The sequence below is a fragment of the Falco biarmicus genome, chromosome 1, assembly GCF_023638135.1.
Source record: "Falco biarmicus isolate bFalBia1 chromosome 1, bFalBia1.pri, whole genome shotgun sequence".
NCBI lineage: Eukaryota > Metazoa > Chordata > Aves > Falconiformes > Falconidae > Falco > Falco biarmicus.
In genome coordinates this window covers 100,683,168-100,705,351 of record NC_079288.1, presented here as the reverse complement: position 1 = coordinate 100,705,351, position 22,184 = coordinate 100,683,168, and the positions used below count along the sequence as shown (strand labels likewise).

Sequence of the window (22,184 nt, the reverse complement as noted above, 5' to 3'; positions counted from 1 at the left end):
ATAGTATCTTTTGTATGTAATTAGAATAAAGTGACAGGGAAAAAAAATCTCGTAATACATATAAAATCCCACAAAAGTTAATACTGTAGGGAAAAACATTATTAAAAAGCTACTTACTATCACAGAAATCTTGACTGATATCTTGCTACTTCACCAGCCACTGTACTGATACCTTTTTAAAAATCACAGTTTATAGACTGTGAAAGATACACAATCTAATACGAAATTTTCCTTCACATTCTTACCTTTCAAGTTCTTTTGGTTTAAACTTCCACCAAGTGTCTGGTTCTCGAAACATGACTTTATATTTGAACTGCTGAGCCTGAATAAAACAGATTAAAAAACAGAACAAGCCATTTCACCCATTTCATATTTCTATGAAAAAGCACACCTATATAGCCTGCTTCTTTTAATGCTGGTGGGGTTTTTTTATTTTTCATAACCAATTAAACATTGAAGTAACATACTTCCGTTCAGTGTTTCGTTTGTGATTATATAAATGGAGATTTTTAAAAACATGTATGTTTTTGTATTTACTGTAAAATTAATGTGTGCCATGATCACAGAAAAAAAGTCACTGTGTCATCCCTTTAAATGTTCGGCATTCTTGACTCAGAGAAGGTAGAACATCTCCTCTTCCCAAGTAGAGTACGCATGTGCCTCTTTTCTCAAGACAGAGAAAAGCTCACTGCTTACATTCAGAGCTAACCAGATGCGAGCCAGTTCCAAAACAAGCAACTTGGTTCCATTAACACAGCTACTGTGGACAGCCTTCCTGCCACATGGGGAACTTGACAGGGTTGCAAGTAGCTGGTCCTTATATGGTCCAGTCTCATCATGACAGAAAAGGAGCCCGAAGTCTAATCAGGAGAAACACTGTGAGTACCGTGCCATTTCTCTCCATTCCTGTTTTCAGGAAAAATTCTTACCACCTTACCAAACCCTGCACTTCCTGGAAGAACTTTTATTGTATCTTTATTTCAGTATAGAGCAAAATCAAAAATTAAATTGTGAAAGAACTGTTAATCTGACAATTGTTAATAAATGCAAGAATAATAAAATAAAAAAATTATTAATAAAAATTATCTGTGTTAAGACCCACTGTTCAGTATCCATTACCACATGCAGCACATGTAGAGCATCTGCAGTTCTACGTACGACACACTGATTTATTTCTATACTATGGCAGGAGAAATTCCAGATGTACTTTATAATATTACTTCCAAAATATTATTAAATATTATTTCTGTTAATCAAACAATGCAATTCTATAAGCATAAAAAATACTAAAACTACCAACCAAAATGGCGAATGATCAACAGCAAAGTAAGAGCTAGAGTCAAAGTGCTGATGCCCATTTCAAAACTATTAAGCTAGAAGCTGAGAAGCTCCAGAAAACTGAAGTATGAGAAATCTGTAACAGTTCACCAAGTTCTTTCAATCATTGAATGTAACTTCTGAAGTTAAGCATGGATTGCATTTACTTAGTACTAAATAAAAGCAGATCACTTTTAGTCACTAAATAAAAGCACTACACTACTAAAATAAAATAGTGCAGGTGTATTATATTGATTACATCACTTCAATAAAATTTAAGTAAATCTGCATAACTTCAAGCAAGCTAGAAACATTTGATAACTCTAGCCCTCCAGCTGGTCAGCTGGTATCTGTCTCTGTCATATTTAGGATGAAATTAAGACTGAGTTTTCAAGTTTCATGGAGCATCAAGCATCACTCTTATTAATTAGTGCTGATTATATTTTAACAGTAGCTTATAATTTGACTGATCATATAAAAGAGGAACATAATTCAGTTTCCCCAACGATATTTATTTTTGCTCCCAAGTGCAAAGCACTTGGCTTTATCAGTTGGAAATTAGGCCAGGTCAATACTCAAGGAGTGCACAGAATATAACACTGGGTAACATGATTCCACGTACTGTTTTGGGTTTTTTTTAATCTTCAGACTTCCTGGTGGAATAACAGCTAGACTGAGAAAGACAATCTCATTTTAAAACATATGTTGCTGCCATGCTGGTCAATAATCCCTTTTACATTGATCAAATTGTAATACTAACCAAAGAAACATAAGGCTTCATCTCCCATGCTTGTATGTTTGTGTTGTCTATTATTATAGGAGAGATTCTCATTTCAAATGCTTCTTTGGCTGAAAGACACACATGTACAAAAGAATGTGATGTAGTTAATTTCATTATAATAGGGTGGAAACATAACATTTATACTAATTCTCTAAATTTGTAGTATTTTTTAAAGTAGACAGTCCATAATGATTAACCACTGTGTAAAGAACTCTTGCCACAGCTTGATCTGTTTTGAGGCCCTCTTTTTATTTTAGAAATCCCAACCACCCCCCGGTAAAGCTACTGAGATATGGCATTAATTCTTTTGAATTAACGTATGTATGATAGTCAAGGAATGAAAATGCAAATGTAAAATGCACCAAGATGACTAATCAATCAGTAAATTAAACTACAAAAAAAAAAGCTACATGATCACCTTAAAGTGGACTTCTTTGTTGCATACAAAATTCTTGGCTTTACAACAGTCTTAAGATTAGTCCACTCTGTAAACTGCATAAAATATGAAAAATCAAAATAATTATTGTAATTTAAATACACAGTAATGAAAAGTTTAGAATCACTAGCTTTGAGATGCAGCACCATGTTTCTGTAGATATGTTACAATGCATCTGAACAATCAAAGTTATTGTTGAATCACACATTTGTTATTAACACATTTCTCCACTGGTTCAAAATTTGACAGTAGAAAAGTGATCATGGTTCAAATTCAGCAACTAAAAGCTTAAAAAAAAAAGTTGTGCTATGGTGAGCTTAACAGAAGTCACTATCAAAAAATACACCGATTATGGAAAGGGAAAAAAAATATTATTGTTTTCCTCCTATAATTTTGTTTTAAATTTGCCAACAATTTAGTGCTCAAGAGAAAAAAAAATAACCAAGAGCAGGAAAATATCTGTGTAAGTATTATTTGTATCAACATCCTTGTTACTTATCACATATGCATATATAATGGCTCATCTCAAAAGAAAAATTTCTGGGAGATGGTATAGATTACCACTCCAGAAATGGGACACAACCCAAAATACATACCATGACAAAATCTGAAGACAAGGACACTGGGATTTTTAATTGCAAAACACACAATGGACAGATGACTTCTGAGTTTGTGCTCATACTCTTTTTACACACATGTATTAAAAAATACTTCTATGATGGGATAAATGCTTGTCCTGTGACACAGGCATTACAAGACAGGCAGCCTTTTAAACAGCACACAAGCATTGAACTGTAAATAAGCAAGCTAATCCCTTATTTATTTCTCACCTCGCTTCCTGTTCCAGTCATGCGCTTCCCCTAAGCAATCAGGATCATAATGGTATTGTCCATGTTTATAGAAGTAATCATCAGTACTAAGAATGATTCCGCCTGGGTTATCCTCAAGCAACGCTCTGTGAAAGATCAAGAAGTAAATAGTTTTTTCGCCCATTCTCCCCAGCCCTGATACCTGCTACCATACAAAAATGCATTTAGACTCTGGCACAAAACCAAGATTATTTGGAATGGAAGCAGAAAATTTAGGTAAAGGAAAAAATATCACCCTCCAGGGAAAGATGATCTATAGTAATTTCCCTCCTTTTCCAAAGGCTGAGGATATCTAGGGGAAAGAGCTGACAGAAGTTCCCTACAAGTCTCATTTCAAAACAAGGGAGGTATTTCTCCATCTACATCTAGTGACATACTTTCACACTGACAAATACACATACAGTCTTAACTGCACCAAATATTTCAAGTGCCAGTCAAAGGAGTCTATGTTCAATCTAGGCTTTTGGAGAGTTGGAAAAGAAACCAAAAACTCAACCCAAGCCACTCCATGTGTACTACTTACACAAAAGAATTCCAACAGTAGAAGGGGAATTTCTGCCTACAAAGTAACTGACATAGCTCTACCCACTCCGTTGGAAGGAAACACCCAAAATGAGCAGGGACTGGAAGAACACAGCACACCTAATACTACTGCAGTGATCCTCTGCTGACATAAACCCCTTCAGTCAGGAACAGAAGTTAAAGCTAACCCCTCCTATTTCAATTTCCACTAGAGGTCGAAGAGGTGCAAGCAACTCAGGCCTCTGCAATTATTGTTACTCATCATGCTGCATGTACCACATAGCTGGTAATTAGGGTATAAGCACAACTATTTACACATGTCAGAAAATTGCCTCTGCCTGCACTAAATCCTTTACACAATTAAGCAATTTCTTTAGAAGCTCACAATATAGATGTTCTACCTTGCCAAATATGATTTTCCTGATCCTGGAACACCTCTGAGAAGAACAAGTACTTGACCTATAAGGTGCATCTTTTTTCTCATCATGTGACAAACAGGTGGCTGCTGTGCTTGCAAGAGGTTCAATTTTGAGTTTCTATCTTGATTTCCCCATACCTTCAGAGAAGGGTTGCTATCCCAGGCATTTGAAACCACTGGAGAGGAAAAACAAAGTCCTCTTTCCAATGTCCTATAGTCTGAAACACGTCTCCACTGCCCTGGACTGACAGCCACAGGAGTTACAAAACTGTGACTTCCACTGGATGGATAAAACACAGGAGCCATGAGATTCCAGTGTTGTTGAGGCTGACATGACAGTGTAGAAAAATTTAAGTTACAACCCTGCTGAGTTTGCTGAAAATCTGAAGGTTTTGATGTTTTGAAACTGGATGTTTCAGGAGAGACATACACCTCCGGTGGAGAACTGCTCTGGTGACTGTTAAAAGCAGTCACTATCACTTCATGCTGTTCCATGCACCCTGAATTAGGATTTCCAGTGGCAGTTACTCCCAGTTCCAGAGGTTTTTGTGAAGACTGACCAGAAGCAGCAGTCACACTTTTTTGATCCAAAACAGTATCTTGTGTCTGATCAGGATTTCCATATGATACTTCTCCATTCAATTGTTTATAGACTTTTGAAGCTACACCATGCTGAACTTGTATTTCTGAAAAATCAGAATCTTCCAAGATCTGTGCAGAAGTGTCTGATGCAGCTGGTGAGCTTGTCTGGACACTCAGCTGACTCACTGGTGGCTGAGAGCAGCAGTTTTCTGAAACCTCATTATTTGTCCCTGTTTGCTGTGGAAAAAGTAGGGCATTGCAACCTGAATCAGATTTTTCCCACTCAGGAAATTGATTAAAGCCATCGTGTTCCACAGAGTGCTTATGTACTATTTGGTCATTTGTAGGATTAGGCAATTCATCACTCGAGCTGTATCTCTGAAAGGCATTTTCTATTAAGGAATCCAGTTCTTCAGTCAGCTGCACATCAGGTGACAGGACCTTTTCTATTGCTTCTTCAGAATTATTTTGTTCTCCAGTACTTTCCCCCATTGTTTCATTTCCAACAGATCTTTGCTGATTAACAAGAGCTAGCGATGATGCTACTGAATCAAAACCCAAGGTTTTTGAAGATGCTACTCCTTTGGCATGAGTGGACAGCTCTAGCAGATAATCCATAGCGTTTTCTACTGTTGAATAAGGTAAAAAGAATAAAGCATGGACAACTGAACAAACACAAGCTGATAAATACTCGTTAATGTAAAAAAAAATGTGTTTACATCACAACTAGCGAAACAACCAAAAGACAGTTCACCAATTCATCTTTTAACGCACCTGCAACTCCTTTGATCTGTTTCTCATCAGAAGTAAAGGCAGAACTCAATACAAACATATTGCAAAATAATAACCTAATAAGCATAAAAATTACTAAGGAAACAAGTGTCTAAAAATTATTACATATAACTGGAAAAAATACCAGAACTGGGTGTTTAAATGGATACTTATTTCTAACCAATCTCATATAGGTGAAATAGTGTAAAATGAACTGAAAAAGTCTGCTACTGAGGACTAAAGAGATAAAAGTATGCAAAATACATGCATTATGGCTAGGTCCAATTGAAAATGTCGTATCTAATATAGCCAGAAAAATGCAGTATCTGTATTAATTCTTTGTAAAGCCACTAAATGGAGTATAGGTTGCCTGCGATCAACATGAACAAAATGAAGACTTGGCACAAGTACCATCTGAGGCCTAAAACTAAGCTTCTGTTTTCCTAAAAGACAGTGTAGCAGGAAGCCTAAGCCCAATTCTTTCTGCACATGTTAAATAAAATCTTCCTTGTCCTTCCATCTTCCCTGCTATATGACAGCAATTTATTACTACTCATATGAAAAGATGCTAATCTTTCAAATTTTAAACTACTGTTAATAGTACATAATAATGAACTCAGTGTGTTTACTGAATTCTCCAGTAACCTTCTACATAAATCTGTTACTTTGATAAATATAAATCTTATTGAGTTCAAAGCACGAATCAGCAATTCCATCAATTTCAATTTTAAAAGGAACAACAATCACAGAAACATGAGAGCTATTACATTATAAACTCCATACAATTTAAGGTAAAAACGGCAACAACAGCAGTCCTTTTAATGGCTACCTAGCTTTCATACATATTAAAAAAATGCCAAACTCTGCCCTCTTTGCAAACATTCTTAGAAAAATCTCAGCTAATTACACCTGATCATATAAACACAGATTGATTAAAATGCTCTATATGTGACTTATTCCCCTGCTAAATAACTCCTCGGATGTTTCTATCCAGCATCTCATCCATTACTTTTATTACAAGCAAATGAACTTATATACAGAACTTTAAAACTACAAAAGCATAGGAAGGACCGGGCACAGACATGAGAACAGTCCACCAGGAGAGGTAGATAGGTAGTTTGGCAGAATACAGGGGAAGAAACATAGTCCTAGCAAGGCTACAGAGAATTCAACATGACAAACACAATTTATCCTACAAAAACTAATCCTCAGTGGAGATGACAAGATTACAGAGCAAAACAGAAAGTAAAACAAAAGCTCAACTCAAGTATTTAAGGAATTACTGATACGTATTATTGATACACCAGAAGGCTGCACTGCCATTCAGCGAGACCTGGGCAGGGTAGAGAGGAGCCTAATGAAGTTCAACAGGGGTGAGTGTAAGGTCCTTCATCTAGGAAGGAATAACCCCATGTGCCAGTACAGGCTAGGGATTGACCTGCTGGAAGGCAGTTCTGCAGAGAAGGACCTGGGAGTTCTGGGGGACAGCAAGTTGCCCATGAGCCAGCAGTGTGCCCTGGTGGCCAAGGAGGCCAGTGGGGTCCTGGGGGGCATTAGGAGGAGCATGGCCAGCAGGTCGAGGGAGGTGATTCTGCCCCTCTGCTCTGCCCTGGTGAGGCCACACCTGGAGTGCTGTATCCAGTTCTCAGCTCCCCAGTCCAACAGAGACAGGGAATGGCTGGAGAGGGTCCAGCAGAAGACTATGAAGATGATCAGGGGACTGGAACATCTCCCTGGTGAGGAAAGGCTGAGACTGCTGGGCCTGTGTAGTTTAGAGAAGGGAAGACTGAGAGGGGATCTTACCAGTGCATACAAATATCTTAAGGGTGAATGTCAGGATGATGGGGCCAGGCTCTTTTCAGTGGTGCCCAGGGGCAATGGGCACAAACTGCAGCAACAGAAGTTCCATCTGAGTAGAGGAAGAACTTCTTTACTTTGAAGGTGACAGAACACTGGAACAGGCTGCCCAGAGAAGGTGTGGAGTCTCCTTCTCTGGAGACATCCAAAACCCACCTGGATGCGACTGTGCGACCTGCTTTAGGAGAATGTGCTTTAGCAGGGGGCTGGACTAGATGATCTCCAGAGGTCCCTTCCAACCCTGACTATGCTGTAATTCTGTGAAAAGCAAATTTTGCCAGGACCAGTGTCCATTATCTTAAAAAATTGTGATCTAGAACATAAAATACCCCTCCTGCAGAACAGTTAACACATCTAGGAGATACAGCACACTAATCACAAAAAAAAGATTCTCACAACTCTACCGCTGCCTGCTCTGTGTCACTGAATAAGCCACTTAAACTGTACCTCCATTTATGGAGCACAGTGCTACTGCAAATTACCAGCCTCACCAAAACACTGTCAAACCTGAAGAATCTTGCATGGAAAGAGCTATAAAATTTCAAAATATTATGACTCACCTACTCATTAAAAGCTCAACTCACAAATATGCTTGCAACACCCACACCAGCTTTTCTGGAGTCACCCTAGTTAAAAGCTGTCTGCGCATGGAACACAACTGTAATGCCAACTGTACCTTATTTACCTTTAAAATCACATTCAGACAGAACCATATAAACCACACTGGGATCTAGGTCAGAAAACATTTCCGACATGCTGTTGAAGAGCTCTTCCTTATTGACACTATGCACTGCTTGTGACACTGAGTGGCTAGAGTCCCCTTGGGATACAGCAACAGCAGTTCTGTCAGAACTGCCAATCTTCCGAGAAGGACTTCCACCAGTTTTCCTTTTCCGTGGCATTTTGTTTTCTAAAAATCAGCTTGCTTTTCGTTTGAGTTTGTTGACATGAGGCTGAGACCACCAAGCTCAGAAATCACAAAAACCCTCTTGTAACCGGGCTGCACATAACAGAAATAGCAGACCTGGGAAAAAAAGAGAACAGAGAAATTTTCGTAAAATACACAGTCACATTTCCACATCTCCTATTTAGATAGCTAAAAAGATCAAAAAAAATACATAAGCATCCAGGAAAACATTTTCTAGAAGGCTGCCTTTCTTCTTTTTAAATGGCTGACAGCTAAATAGCAGCCTTATTTCCCAACTAACTAGATACTGAATCTGTGTCTGGAAGAGAGAACAAATAAAATGGAGTTTAAAAGAAAAATCCAGAAAAGTAAAGGAATCAATGCAAGGCTGCCAGTTCACAAATACTCCTCTGCTAACACCTACTGATGACCAGTTAACATTATGGAACACTTATATTTTTAAAATTCAGATTTCTTTCTCCTTTTATATAAGTACTGGAAAATAGACATCTCCAAATCTTCCAGAAGTTCTTCATGACTTTCCCACCCCCATGATTTTTTTCAAGAATAAACAGCTGGGGTTCTTCAACATTCAAACACTGGCACAGGTTGCTCAGAGAAGCTGTGGAGTTTCCAACCATGCAGATTCTCAAAACCTGACTGAACATGACTCTGAACAGCCTGTTTCAGGTGACCCTGCTTGAGTAGGTGAGTTGAACCACATGACTTCCGAAAGTGTGTTCCGACCTCAGCATATGTGGGGATTTTTTTAATTGTTAAAAACACCTTACAGCTTTAAGCACCATTAAACAGGAAAAGACTTCTGTCCACCACCCCCACCTTCTGCCATAAAGCCTTTGAATACATCTAGTTAAAACATTATGGAATCTGTAACAACTGCAATTACTGCATTAATCTTGTATAGAAAAGGAAAGTAATTATTAATTGAAGTACAAGCACAGAGTATGGCATGGTCTCACTTTTTTCTTTATATCAAATAACACGAAAGCTCTGTTGTGTTCTAGTGATGCTCATAATAAACTAATTTATAATTTTTACAAATAATAATTCAGAGGACTAGCAAACCCTGCTAACGCTCAGAATCTGGTTAATTACAGCACAGAGTCACTATGTAGCGATAAAGTCACTGTGTAGGTCATAAAATACTATATAAAGATTATTTTGCCAGTGATGACCAATTCAACTTGTGCAGATAAATCAACAGCAACACTTCCAAGTTCACTTAGTTCTTCCCTCCTTGTATCACTGGCACAAAAATGATAATGCCAGATCAGACAGCACTTCTCCATTATTCTCTAGCGACCTCGTCCAGCAACGACGAAAAGTATCGTTTAGAAGAGGGTGGACTGCTATGTTCCCAAGTCATAGATATTTACCTAAGAAGAACAGACAATTCCAGGATCCCAGAAGTTCCTACCATATGTATATAGACCTTAAACAGACAAATGAGACAGAAGTCTGAACAATGAAGAAGTAAAGGAAGTCTGAAATGTGCAAGGAAAACAGAACACAGGAAAAGGAAGAGGTCAACTTCCAAAAACAAAGGAGAAATGACAGTGGAACATGCTAGTTAGCTAGGCTGAGCTGGGACAATTGCAGCTGTTTTTTCCATTATACTTTTTTTGGTTCACCTCTCTGATTAGACATCCTTACACCATTCTTCACTGTCACAAAAGAAGTATTCAAGCAAAAAAATTTTAAAAAAATTATAGCAAGTCACATTTTCCAAACTTGAATTTCTAATTGATTCATCCTCCAGCCAGAAAAGAAAGGTTGAGACTTCACTTCACACAATGTGTCAGTGCTAAAAAATGCGATCGTTCCTCAACTAAAACAAATTCAGTGACAAAAAAAAATTCCTGCAAGGAAGGTATTCATGCACCTTGACATTACTGAGCACCAAGAGACTTTAAGCAGAACACTCCAAGTGTTGTCAATGTTTTAATCCAGCTCTCTTATAACAATCAATCCCGTAAGGACCTGCTGCTGAAAACACATGCTCTGTAGCTGACTTTTAACAATCAATTGCCTTACACTGGGAAGGTCATATGTTATAGTGAAGTATTTCCTGCATTAGCCTGTGTATCCCACTGTATATTAGGATACTTTAACGACCTAGTGAAGCCACACACTTGTGTGTCTGCATGAATCTCAGTCAGTGAATTTACAGTACATTGCTTCAGGATTATTGAGGCCTAAACTGCTTATTGCAATTAATCACAAAAGGGAAAAGGCGGCAGAAGAGAAAAAGACATCAGTCACCTCAGAACTTACACACAGGTCAAAACCTTGGTGACTCCTGCTACATCCATGTGTGCTACGGCAATGCACAGATCCACATTTTGTTCCATCTTTCCAACTAAAGCTTTAGTAAAATTGTAGAAACTGTTAAACCTACCAAAAACATAGGTCAGCATTGCCCAGGATTTCATTTAAACAAGGTATTTACTATGGCCAGTGTTGTAGACAGATATTTTCACAGAATCTCCTTTATCTACCACAATATTTTCAATGAAACTCCAGGACAGATTCCTGGGCGGTATCTTCCGTTGAAATTACCAAGCACAATGGAAGTATACAAAAATAGATGCCTGCACACATACAAAGCAAACTGTACTGTATTACATAAGAGAAAACACTGACACGCTCAACTGAAAGGAGTAATTTTCACTTGCTTTTAGGAGCATGCCTTGAACTTTACCGGCGATTTTATCTAGGGACTTGCCTTTTCAGGTATTCAAGTTTCTCTTTTTGAAAATCAGTTTACTGTGAAAGAGGAAATAATTTTGACTAACCAGACCTGCACACCAGCTATATTCATTGGCTCTGGACAACATAAATTAATCAGTCTGTAGTTTGCTGTGGATGAGGGTTGTTCCCCCCCCCCAGATGAAAATGGAGTTGTAATAACATAATGATTTATAAGAGCAGCGCTGTGCTGAACACACTGAAAGGGAATTCTAGACAATTAGCCAGAGGCTGCAATATACTCGGAGGTTCACTAGTCAGTTCTGGGTACTGCCGTTCGACACACATGCAATTAAGAGCCAACAGCTGTTTCATTTCAGCACTGATGAAAAACAATACTCCTGTGGCAGTCTCAACTTCACCTTTAAAAACAATGCAAAACAAAATCCATGAGCACCTCCTGACTCATAATTCTTCAGAAATACACATCTCCAGACATTAAGGATCTCCTCCCAATGTAATTCAACTGCCACATACAAGCACATGTACAAAAATCTGCCCGCATGAAAACTACCTTCCAAATTAAGCAATCTTACAAATAAAAGAGATATTAAGCTACCAGCATTCTCTACAAAATAAGATAATTTTCAAACCCTACCAACCTAGAAAAGAAAAAGCAGACTTGTCAGATCAGGGTACTTTAATGTCATCATCTTTCTAGCTGACCAGACTTTAGTCCTGATAGATTATGAGCCTCAGATGTTGCCTGTTTCTGTACTGCTACCCCTAAGAAGCTGGATACATGCATCACAGACATTCTGCAGGCAGAGATCAGCATCCATTACAGGCAAGCCAGTCTTTACAGAAGGCTTTACAGAAACAGGCAGGCACTGACAAAATCAACCTAATATAACACATTTTTCTTTTCTGTTTGACAGACAGAACAATAAAGTGTAGAGAAGTGGCCGACCTGGCACAGCAAGAGGATGGACCAAGACCTCAAGTTTCAATCCCAGCTTCTTACTAACAATATTCAAAACTTTCCTTTCCAGTGAAAGGAAAACCAATTGTTTCATAAACTAGTTGTAAGACTATGTTTATAATTCCCTAGCAGAAAGAAACATGACCAATGTTTCTAATAAATGCAAAGTGTCCGGCAATTATACAGATGAGGAAAAATATGCAAGTTCCCACCCACTCACCCTCAACTTTTGAACTCTTATACCTAAAGTGATAAACTAACTGAGGCAGCATTACAGGCTTAGGAAAATATACACGAAAATTCTTCCATAAATCATGGAGTGAATTTACATCACTGTACTTACTGCAAAGGAATTCCCTTGCAGACACCTTTCCAAAAGGTTCCATTTTATTTTCATTAATACAACTGTCCGTAGAATAAATTAATCCAACATAGCAGGAATGTAATGGTCATCCTGGTCAGACTCCTCAACATTAAGGGGAAAAAGTGTAAATAAAAAACCCCTCCAGGCTCTAACACAGGCAAAGCAAACTGTAACTTTAAATGTAACTTGAACATAATTGTAAGTTGTCTTTAGAAAAATTTGAAGTGTACTCTTTCATATGACACAATCTAAAGAATTCAAAAAATACAAACGATCCAAACAAAAAACCACAGGGGAAAAAAAAATCCCCTAGACCCTCAAAACTAAATCTGCTGGTTTTAATAAGATTTCATTTATGTTAGGAAATAGCTGCTAACATAGACTTGTCATACATAAGCCATCATATTGCTAACCACGACTGTTATATCAGCAAATTTGCTGTGAAAAATTATCCTAGAACTCTGAAGAACTAAAAAAACAAATGCATTTTCTAGAATTAAGCTAAAAGGCATAAGTCACGTTTATGCTGAAGCTACATCAAATTTGTCCAGCTAAACATCTTTTATTTTCCAAAGCTAGAAACTCCCCCCTGGTTTCTAAGAACTGCTATATACTGTTGTATTTTTACAAGAACAGACAAAACCAAAAGCTAACAGACAAAGATAAAACAGTATCAGGCACCATCTTACTGTTCTAACATTTCTGGAAAAACAGTAAGTCTCAGGCTTGAGACATCCATTGCTGTTTCATTTTCAGCGTAACATGAAAATGTATATGCAGTTTCTGAATAAACATCTAATGAAGGCCTGACACATCTCCTACATCTTTTACACTAGGGTGTCTTCTTAGAAACCACACATGGTAGCTTGGCATTTTCAAGATGCATCAAAATTCTCGAGTAGAGTGGACTGACTGCAAGTCCTATTACACATATGAACTCAAGCATAGGAAGAGAAGGAAACAGGTAGTATTCAAGAAGAGACAGAACACAGAATAAAGGAAGAAATAAAGGAAGAAATATTCTAAACTTTTTAAGTGAGTTAGTTGATATTGAGGTCAGCAACAAAGCTCTTCAAATCAGAGCTACTGCACTGGGAAACCATCAGCAGTAAACATAATTTTCCAAAGTCCTTATGAGAACTTATTTTTTAAGCAAACAGACCAGAAACATATTCTAACTACAATTCAAGGTTTACTAAAAGCATTCAGCAGCACAGGAATTCCTGGCTGAACTGTGATCAAGTTCAAATGACAAATAAGTTAATAAACATTACTTCTTTTCCTTCTTTAAGGACAAAGGAAGTCTCCAGCCTTGACACAATGTAACATTCAACCAATATCACCAAAGCTGCCTGATTTATATGTATTCTCAGATTCCTCTGATCAATTTAAAGAAGTTAATGCCATAGATACAGAAGAGGTTGGTTTGAGGGTTGGGTTTTTTTTATTTTGGTTGGGGTTTGGAATTTTTAAACATATTTTTAATTTCAAACTACATAAAATATTTAGAATATAATGTTCATTTGAATCTTCTGGCTTTTAAAACACACACACACACACATATACTGACATGCTGGAGAGACTGGGAAAAAAAAGCACCTGTATTTGTAATTCAAATAAAATAGTAATGGCATAGAACTTACATTTTCAGCTTCACCGAGTTGCCCCGCAATGGGTGCCTTCTCATCTTTCCGAAACCACCACTGATGGCACATCTATTAAAGATATGCTGTTAAAAAATACAACACACTCTTCTGTCAGGAAACCATATTTTCAAACATACAAATCAGATGTCAGCAGAAGTGGATGCTCCCTCCTGACAAAGAAATGATCAGAACACAAATTAAAATTGATGTTTTACACCACACAACTTTAAGCAAGTTTTAACACCGAGTAATACACATAATTGGTTTTAGTACATTAAGTACAGCTGACATTTTACTGACAAAGTACCCAACACGCCAAGTTGAGCTCAAATGTAAGTTTTCCTGAGGATAAGAATACCTACTTGATTTCAACTACTGATTTCTCATCCAAAAAAGCTGACTTACATCAGGTAAAGAAATAACATAATGGCAGCAAAATTAGTTAGGAATAAAAGTAAGCTTCCTCACTTGTCATCCCACTTGGTTCTTCACCACAGCTCTTAACCATCTTGAAAAGGTCTACATATCCATGCTGGTCAAGAAAAGATTCGTTCCATCACGTGTGGAATTAGGCAAATAAAACCTGGTACATCAAAATCAGAATATGTTACTTACACCACTAATTTGCAATGTCTTACTGATGCTAAAAAACTGCAGTGCTGTTCACTGAAGTGGCTACTAACTCCTAATCCACTGCATACATACCAAAGAAGTTAGGTCTATTCAAAGCCTGACTTAATTCTAATGTATGTACTAGTCTAGAGCTCACTTTCCTGACAACAGTCTTGTGCTTTGAATCATGTTAAAATAAACTGGGGGGAAAAAATCCAAACCCACATACATATGTGGGTATACACACCTAAATCAGGTAAAGAACTTGGAACAAATATTCTGTAGCACTCCTAACATGGCACGTTGATGGCTCAATTACTTCATAGCAGTCCTCACAAGAGACTGAGAAACCAGTCTCCTGCTTTTCATCTAACCTCATTCCACTGCTCCAAAGCATTAAGAATTGCCATCAAAACTGCAGAGCACATCACGTAAGCAAGAACTTCAAGATGAGAATCCAAATTTACAAAGTAAAGGACAGACTGCAGGCAGAGAATGCTATCTACCCCACTCTCAACCATGTTGCTTCACAGAAAACACACCAGAAAAGGCTGAAAAGCCATTCAGAAGTTTTATAGAACATTTAACCTCTGAATATAAATTCAACCTAGAACACAACAGAAATGCTGAAGTGTACCTGATAACACTGTAATGCTACATTACTTCCACTGCTCAGATTTCTGCTTTCCGAATCAGGCTCTACTAACACACACGAAAATACAAAGGTTATTTCCAGATTTGCTCACTTGCACTTTGAAGTCTCATAAATGGAACAAAACAATTAAGTATTTAAATACAAGCACAAGAGAAAAAAAGCAGCCAAAAAAATCAAACAGACCCAATCATTGCACTCTCTAGCTGTATTTACAAAACAAGCAGCTTTTCTTTCTGGACATCTGAGCCCCCTCTCTAAAAAACAGAAGGTAAAAAAGGGAAGAAAAAAGGAAATGCCTTCCAGCAGATTTTTCTCAATAAGCGTTAAGAGTAGCAAAGGAGACAGTTTGGGAGCCTTTTGCATTTTTCCATTTCTGCCAGCAGCCAGCAACTGAACAGGCCACCTAAATGCTCTGTTATTTAATGTGAAAATCTATACCCAGCTAGAGACAAAGTGCTTTTAAAAACATTTCAAGCAGCTTTTCTGCTTTTTTGCTTCATCCACTCTGCTATTCCCACTGATTGTTCCAAGGGCTTTGGCTTTTTCAACAATTTTAACTAAGGTCCTCTTTTTCACATCAAATTCCATCAAAGTGCAAGTCACTGACATATATGTCTCAATACACTTGCTTTAGGCAATCTGTTCTGCCAGGAGTTTTTTCCACTTTTGTGATTTTTAAGCCTTGTGTATGGCCTGGACCAGAGACAGATTCTTTTGAAGCAGCTGCAAAAAATAAATCTTGCTTTGAGTACAAAACAAAAACTTTGTCCAAATACACACACAGTTCAAGAGTACAAAACCAGCACAAACTCCTCCAAAGTAGATGCTTAGTAAGTAAATAAAACTTTTAGGAACATCAGAGCCCTATTTGCTAGGAATGACTCAAAAGCTCTTCTCCACATGCCACATCACAAGTCAACCTGCAGTGACAGTCAGGTGGTGTTTCACAGGTGACAGAAGCTGTCAAACTCCACAACACAAGGTTTCCTTTTAAGCCAGGAAGCTGCTCTTGCTAGGGGCCCTCCATTAAGGTGAGCACAAGCTCCCAGACAGGCAGATCTCCTGCAGCATACACAAGATTAAAGCAGAAAGGCAGTAGTAGGGAGCCACCAGTAAGCGCATTCTCCAGCACCAGCTCTGCTTGATAAGTACTACTTTCGTACTCGGTTTCCTTTTGCTGTGTCCTGAAGGTCAAAGCTTGGGACGCAGCAAGAAAGTAAGCGGCACTGGGATTATGGAGTGTGCAAACACACAGCCCAACAAGCTAGAAAAATCAACAAGCAGCTGTTTTCCTTGTTTAGGTAGAGAGGGTTGTTGCTTGTATTTGGGGGTTTTTGCAGCAAATAATATGAGTATCTGCAAAATGTCTTACCAGCCCTAAGAGAGCTTAGACATACCACATCCTTTTATAGCTTCTCTCCCACGTTCTTTAGTAGCCTCGCATACAGCTCACAGCCCTACTTGAGCATGCTGAACTAAAGGTTACACATGCCCATGCCCGCGCCAAACTCAGCTTTGAGGAGAGGTCTTCCAGGAAACAGAACACGCAGGCTACCTGGGCTGTCTGTCCCCAGTGCAGACTCCACACAGCTGCTTCACTGTGACCTATGTCCAGCCCCCAGAGCAATGCAACAGGCTGCAATGAAGAAGACCAGATTTGTGGTTATGGTGGTCCTTCCACAATCAGTACTACTGCTTAAGATTGTATTCCCACTCCACATTCTAAAACAGCTAGAGAGAGAGATTTGGAAAGAGAAAAAGAGAATTCCTGCCAGCTGGAGCTGTGACTTGCCCACACCATGTTTCTAGAGACCCTGTCCAAAAGTCAGCCTGAAGGGCAGTGAATAAAAGTAACACATCTCTGCAGAATTACAGTTCCTTAGCACAACAGTATTTCTTTTCACATACTCTCCAGATGAACTTTCATACCTCACTCTGAAAAAAACCCATAAAGAAAGCTGTGCCTGTCAAGACTTGGTGCCTCTGTGAGTTGCTGGAAATAGCTTGTAATCTTTTATAAACGGCAACTCTGGCAATATCTAGCTAAGAAGCTATGATATAGTCTAATGCACAAAATATTCGAGGCTTATAAAAAAAAGGAAAATAAAACATTACAAAGCTGAGCAAGACTGTCCTAACAAGGTTAATTTTCATACTGCTGTATTACTGTTTTCTGTTTCTTCAGAATTTTGGGGTGGGTTTTTTTCTGTGACTGAGATGAGACCTGGCCAAAGGATGAGCATTTATTTGAGTTCTTGGAAAGCCAGCAAAAGGACAGCAGCAAGGGTGAGGACTGGTTCCATCAAGATGAGATACTGTAAAAGAGGACTATTACTGAAGATCACAGGTGATGCTTATTATCATGGACACACACACGCAGGCAGCATTATGGAGGAAAGAAAAGCAGAACATTAAAACAACACCTATTTAGCGTTTTCTGCACTGGCAGCAGTTAGGGCTAGCAATAAATGCAAATGCTACCTTCCCAAATATTGGTTTGCTTTAGCTGTTGATGCAAATGAAGACAGGTTTACTTTTTTCTTAAAGATGACGCTGCAACTCTAACACGACTGGGCTGCAATGCTACCAGGTCTTGGTTCTGGAGCTTCCACATAACAAAGGCTTCTCAGCTGCACACCTTTCCCTTGTGTGTGATAGAACAATTCAAAGCAGCACTGTCTGGCCAGCTTTCAGCAGTATAATCTCCTCCTACCTGAAGGTCTGCTTAAGACCTTCAAGTCCCTGATGCATATACAGTGCTGCACTCTGGTGATCCCCAGCTGCCACTTCGCTCCAAACAGCCTTACAGTTCTCAGTTCTGTGACTCTGAATGAAGGTTTGCTGCACACTGCAACAAAGCTGAAGCACAAGAATTTTTTCAACTGCAGCATGGGCTCAAATACAGAAACAAAATGAAGATGCATTCAGGTTTGCAGAAAGCACTCGCAAGAACAGGAGACTGAAGAGAAATCATGACTACCAGAACATCGGACCTGAAGGTGCGCTGGAACATAAAGCAGATTTTTCACCATGGTGCTATCTATCAAGTAGTGAGCTCAGAGCAGTAGTGGCCACATCAGGAAGCTGAGTCGTCAGGTTGAAAAGAGACATAAAGCAGTTTGTGAACTTTGCTGATTGTCCACATACAAGAGCAACATGAGAACCGCTCCAGAATTTCCCAAACAGGAACACAGTACGACATAATACACTTCACCAACTTACACCAATTCAAGTTGCATTATACAATTATAATTTTAAAAAGAATGAAAGAAACCATATTACATAAAGAAAGCAAGACAGGAATGAGCTTATTTATGTAGACATCCCAAATATGGGGGGGGTGTGGGGGGGCAGGGAATCACATATCAGGGCCTATGCTGGAAACTACATTGCACAGACCTACCAGGCCAAACTTCATACGTTCAAGTGCACTTACACTGCTGAAGCCACTAAACCAGCTGAACACAGCGCACACACAGCCATTACACAGCTATTAACAAGATAATAAATATTTTGAGCTTAAGGTAAACCACAGATAGATGGATGACCTCATCCTGATCTATGTACTCCAAGCTTACAGCCTTCAAATGACTGTCATTACTTACTTGACACAGACTTAAACCTGTCATTTACCTTCAGAAGGTAGTTCACATGACTTCACCTCCTAATAGTGTAAAAAACATAAGCAAGGTCCACTTAAATAGTTTTAAATGGTGATTTAACACAGGCAATTTTTGAGATGGAACACAGATCAGTTACATAAACCAACCCACTGGTAGATTAAAAAACCCAGTGGAATCATGAGTGAAAAACTTAACCTTTTCCATAATGATGGCTGTATTCAGGAGAAAATATCAGTGTATAACTTTATTTAATTCTGAGAGGCAATGTGACAGCTAATTAACACCCCATTGACATTTTTATAGTAGCAGAGCCTCTATAAGAAAAACAAAGGCAACAACTTCCTAAAACTCAAGGACTAAAAATTCAGAAACTTTTACCAGAGCTGAATTCACATGCATCAGAACTCTGTTTAAAATAATAATTAGACCAATTACACTGGCCATTTAGCATATACTACAGATCAGTACACAGGTAGGAGTGAAAGACAAGAGACCACACAACACCTTGGAACTAGAACCCTCCGAAGTCCCTATTACAACATATTTATACACTAATTCAAGACAACATAATGCTCTTTTATGTGACAATCCATCTATATCACTAAAGTGAAACAGCTGTACAGCTGTAAGCATACCAGGGATGTTTCCTAATACCATGTCTAGGCTCACAGTTTTATCAGGTACTACTGCACTTTCACATTCCTTAACACAGAGATCCTTACTTCCCTCTACATCAGTGCCTTCCCCTGCTGAAATGCCTTAATATCAATAAAAAAGAAAGAAAAAAAAGAAAAAAGTAAACAAGACCACCAGAAAAAAATACAACTCCACAGTTAAAACCAAACCAAAAGCTCAACAGGGGAAAGCCGATAAGGAATTAAATTATAGGCTTAATAAATTAAAGGATTTCTAAGGTGTGCTTTGATGCTGTTGAACTTCCTTCACAAGCTCTTCACATAATCCATAGGAACAGAAACTAATGCAGCTGCAAAGTGCTGCAAACACACGACAAGCAAGCCCTGCCCTTGCCGTGGTGACTCTACCCAGCTAAATCAGGGATAAAACTCTCATGCTTACAAATGTATACCATACTTCAATTTTTCTGCATTTCTGTAATTTGCTTCAGGTTCATCTCAACCTTTGGCTCTCCAATCACATCCCAAGATGTATTAGCTAAAGCTTTTATTGCAGTGAAGGTGAAATGGATGAAAAGCCACCTGATGATCTTCTCTGTTCTTTACCTCAAATACCCAAAATACTTCTGGAAGTTTTTTTAAGTTCCATATGAATTATTCTCATCTTTTCACAAGGTCCTACTGAAAGACCTGAGATGCATGCTAAACTTTATCAAGATGCTGTATAAAAACGTTTTAAGTGTCTCTTAAGAATCGAACTGATCTTAGTCATTTAGAACAAGAGTTAAGAGAAGTAATAATAAATATGGGGAAGTGACTCCTTTGAAGTCAGCCTCCTCTTAGGTCCCAGTGACCTTATGGCACTTGATCAGCAGAACTCCAGATCGTGTCCAAAGCACGTGTCAATACTACCCTACGGACACAAATAACCACACCATAAACATGTTTCAGCAAGTTCACAACTGTTCAAAACGAACCCCTTAAAAGTACAAACATTTTTTTCATTTCTTTTTGCACGGAGTGAACTTATATCGCGGAGCTTCGCGAGATGCTTTTAAGGCTGACGGCCGCTCCACATCACTTGCTGGGGACAAACGGGCGAGGCATTCCCACCGACCCGCCAGCCCCGACCTCGCCTCCAGCAGCCGGTGCCGCCGCACAGGCCGCGGCTGCCGGCGGGGCAGGGCAGGCCGGGCCGCGGCCCTCCCAGGCTGCTCCAGCCGTGGGCCCACAGGAAGGCCCCTGCGCAGGGCAGTCCCGAGCGGCGGCCTCAGTCCGGCGGCGCAGGGACCCACGGGCCGCCAGCGAGGAGGCTGCCCCGGCCCCTTCCCCGCGCAGGGCGGCTGCTAGCGGGGGCCCAACACCCGCGGCGAGCCCCCGGCTGGCGGGCGGGCCCCGCCGCGCAGCACCCGCCCCGCTGCCTCCCCTCCCACCCGCTGGCAACTCCTCTACAGTGACGCTTAAGGACGGGCCCCTCAGCGCCACCAGGCCCGCCGCGACGCGGGTACGCATCCAGGGGTGCCTCCGCGCAGCCACCAGCGCGGGAAGGCTGCCCGCAGCCGCCGGGGGAGCCGGCTGCCTCCCCGCCCCCGAGATGGCGGAGGCCGCGGCGAACAGCGCCGGGCCCCGCGCCCTATCGGGAGCAGGGGGAGGGCGAGACTCCTCCCTGGTCCCGCCGCTCCGCGCCAGACCCCGCCGGCCTTTACCTCCCGCCGCTCGGCTCGCTCGCTTCCGCCGCCGGCAGACGCAGGGTCTGGAGAGCTGCGCGGCGGCGGGGGAGGCTCCGGGGGAGCGCGCGCTGCGGCGACACAGTGCCGCTCTCCGTCCGGCCGGGGAAGGACAGCCCGGGAGGAGGCTCCGCGCCGCGCCGCCCCCCACACGGCCGGGGCCCGCAGCGCCGCCCTGGCCGCTCCCGCCTCTGCGCGCCTCGCCCGGCTGCACCGCCGCCGCCGCCGCGGGGACCGGGCCTGCGGGGGGCGGAGGCAGCGGCCGCTCCCCGCCTCGGGTGTCCCGCGCGGCTGAGGCGGGAGGGCGGGAACTGCTGGCGGGGCTCTGCCTCAGGCCTCCTGCGGGGTATCGCCGGGCCCGGCCCCCCGGCAAAGGGGCCGCTTCGGAAGGAAAGGGAGAGGAAACGCGGGAGCGGGGCAGGGGCGGGGGCTGCCGCCTCCCACCAGCCGAGGGCCGGCTGAGGGCAGCTCAGCTCCCCGGGGGGCGGCCCTCGCCGCCTGTCCCAGTGTTTACCGGCACAAGCTGACTGCCGGTACAGCTCCGCGCGTTCACCTTCGAGAAGGGCGACTGCTCTGCCGGTACGGGAAGCCCCGGGTGGCAGAGCCTGCCTGTAGGGGGCATATCGGTGGTGACAGGGCGTCGGCGAGTTCAGCAAACAACTGCCCATGGCGGAGGCCAAGAAAAGCCAAGTGACAGGTTTCAAACTTGTAACAAAAAGGACAAATGTCTCATTTCGCGTGCCGCTGCCCGGTTTTACTAAGCAATTTCTA

The 22,184-nt window shown here is 40.9% G+C and overlaps 1 protein-coding gene across 6 annotated transcripts in view; it reads right to left on the bottom strand.

Annotated features, from left to right (window-relative positions):
• The window catches only part of N4BP2 (NEDD4 binding protein 2), a 43,840-nt gene extending 21,819 nt beyond the window's left edge, over positions 1-22,021 (bottom strand). The window contains exons 1-9 of one of the 6 annotated variants that reach the window (XM_056352512.1): positions 21,393-22,020; positions 14,630-14,744; positions 14,159-14,331; positions 9,858-9,913; positions 8,239-8,577; positions 4,327-5,554; positions 3,365-3,489; positions 2,078-2,166; positions 246-322 (exon numbers count right to left, since the gene is read on the bottom strand). In XM_056352512.1, the coding sequence (XP_056208487.1) occupies positions 246-322; positions 2,078-2,166; positions 3,365-3,489; positions 4,327-5,554; positions 8,239-8,455 (1,736 nt within the window). In that variant the 5' untranslated portion in view covers positions 8,456-8,577; positions 9,858-9,913; positions 14,159-14,331; positions 14,630-14,744; positions 21,393-22,020. Of the gene's footprint in view, positions 1-245; positions 323-2,077; positions 2,167-3,364; positions 3,490-4,326; positions 5,555-8,238; positions 8,578-9,857; positions 9,914-14,158; positions 14,332-14,629; positions 14,745-16,983; positions 18,700-21,392 lie in introns of those variants that run through there. The other 5 variants (XM_056352525.1, XM_056352493.1, XM_056352503.1 and 2 more) reach the window with 5 other exon arrangements.
• Positions 22,022-22,184: the final 163 nt, after the last annotated feature.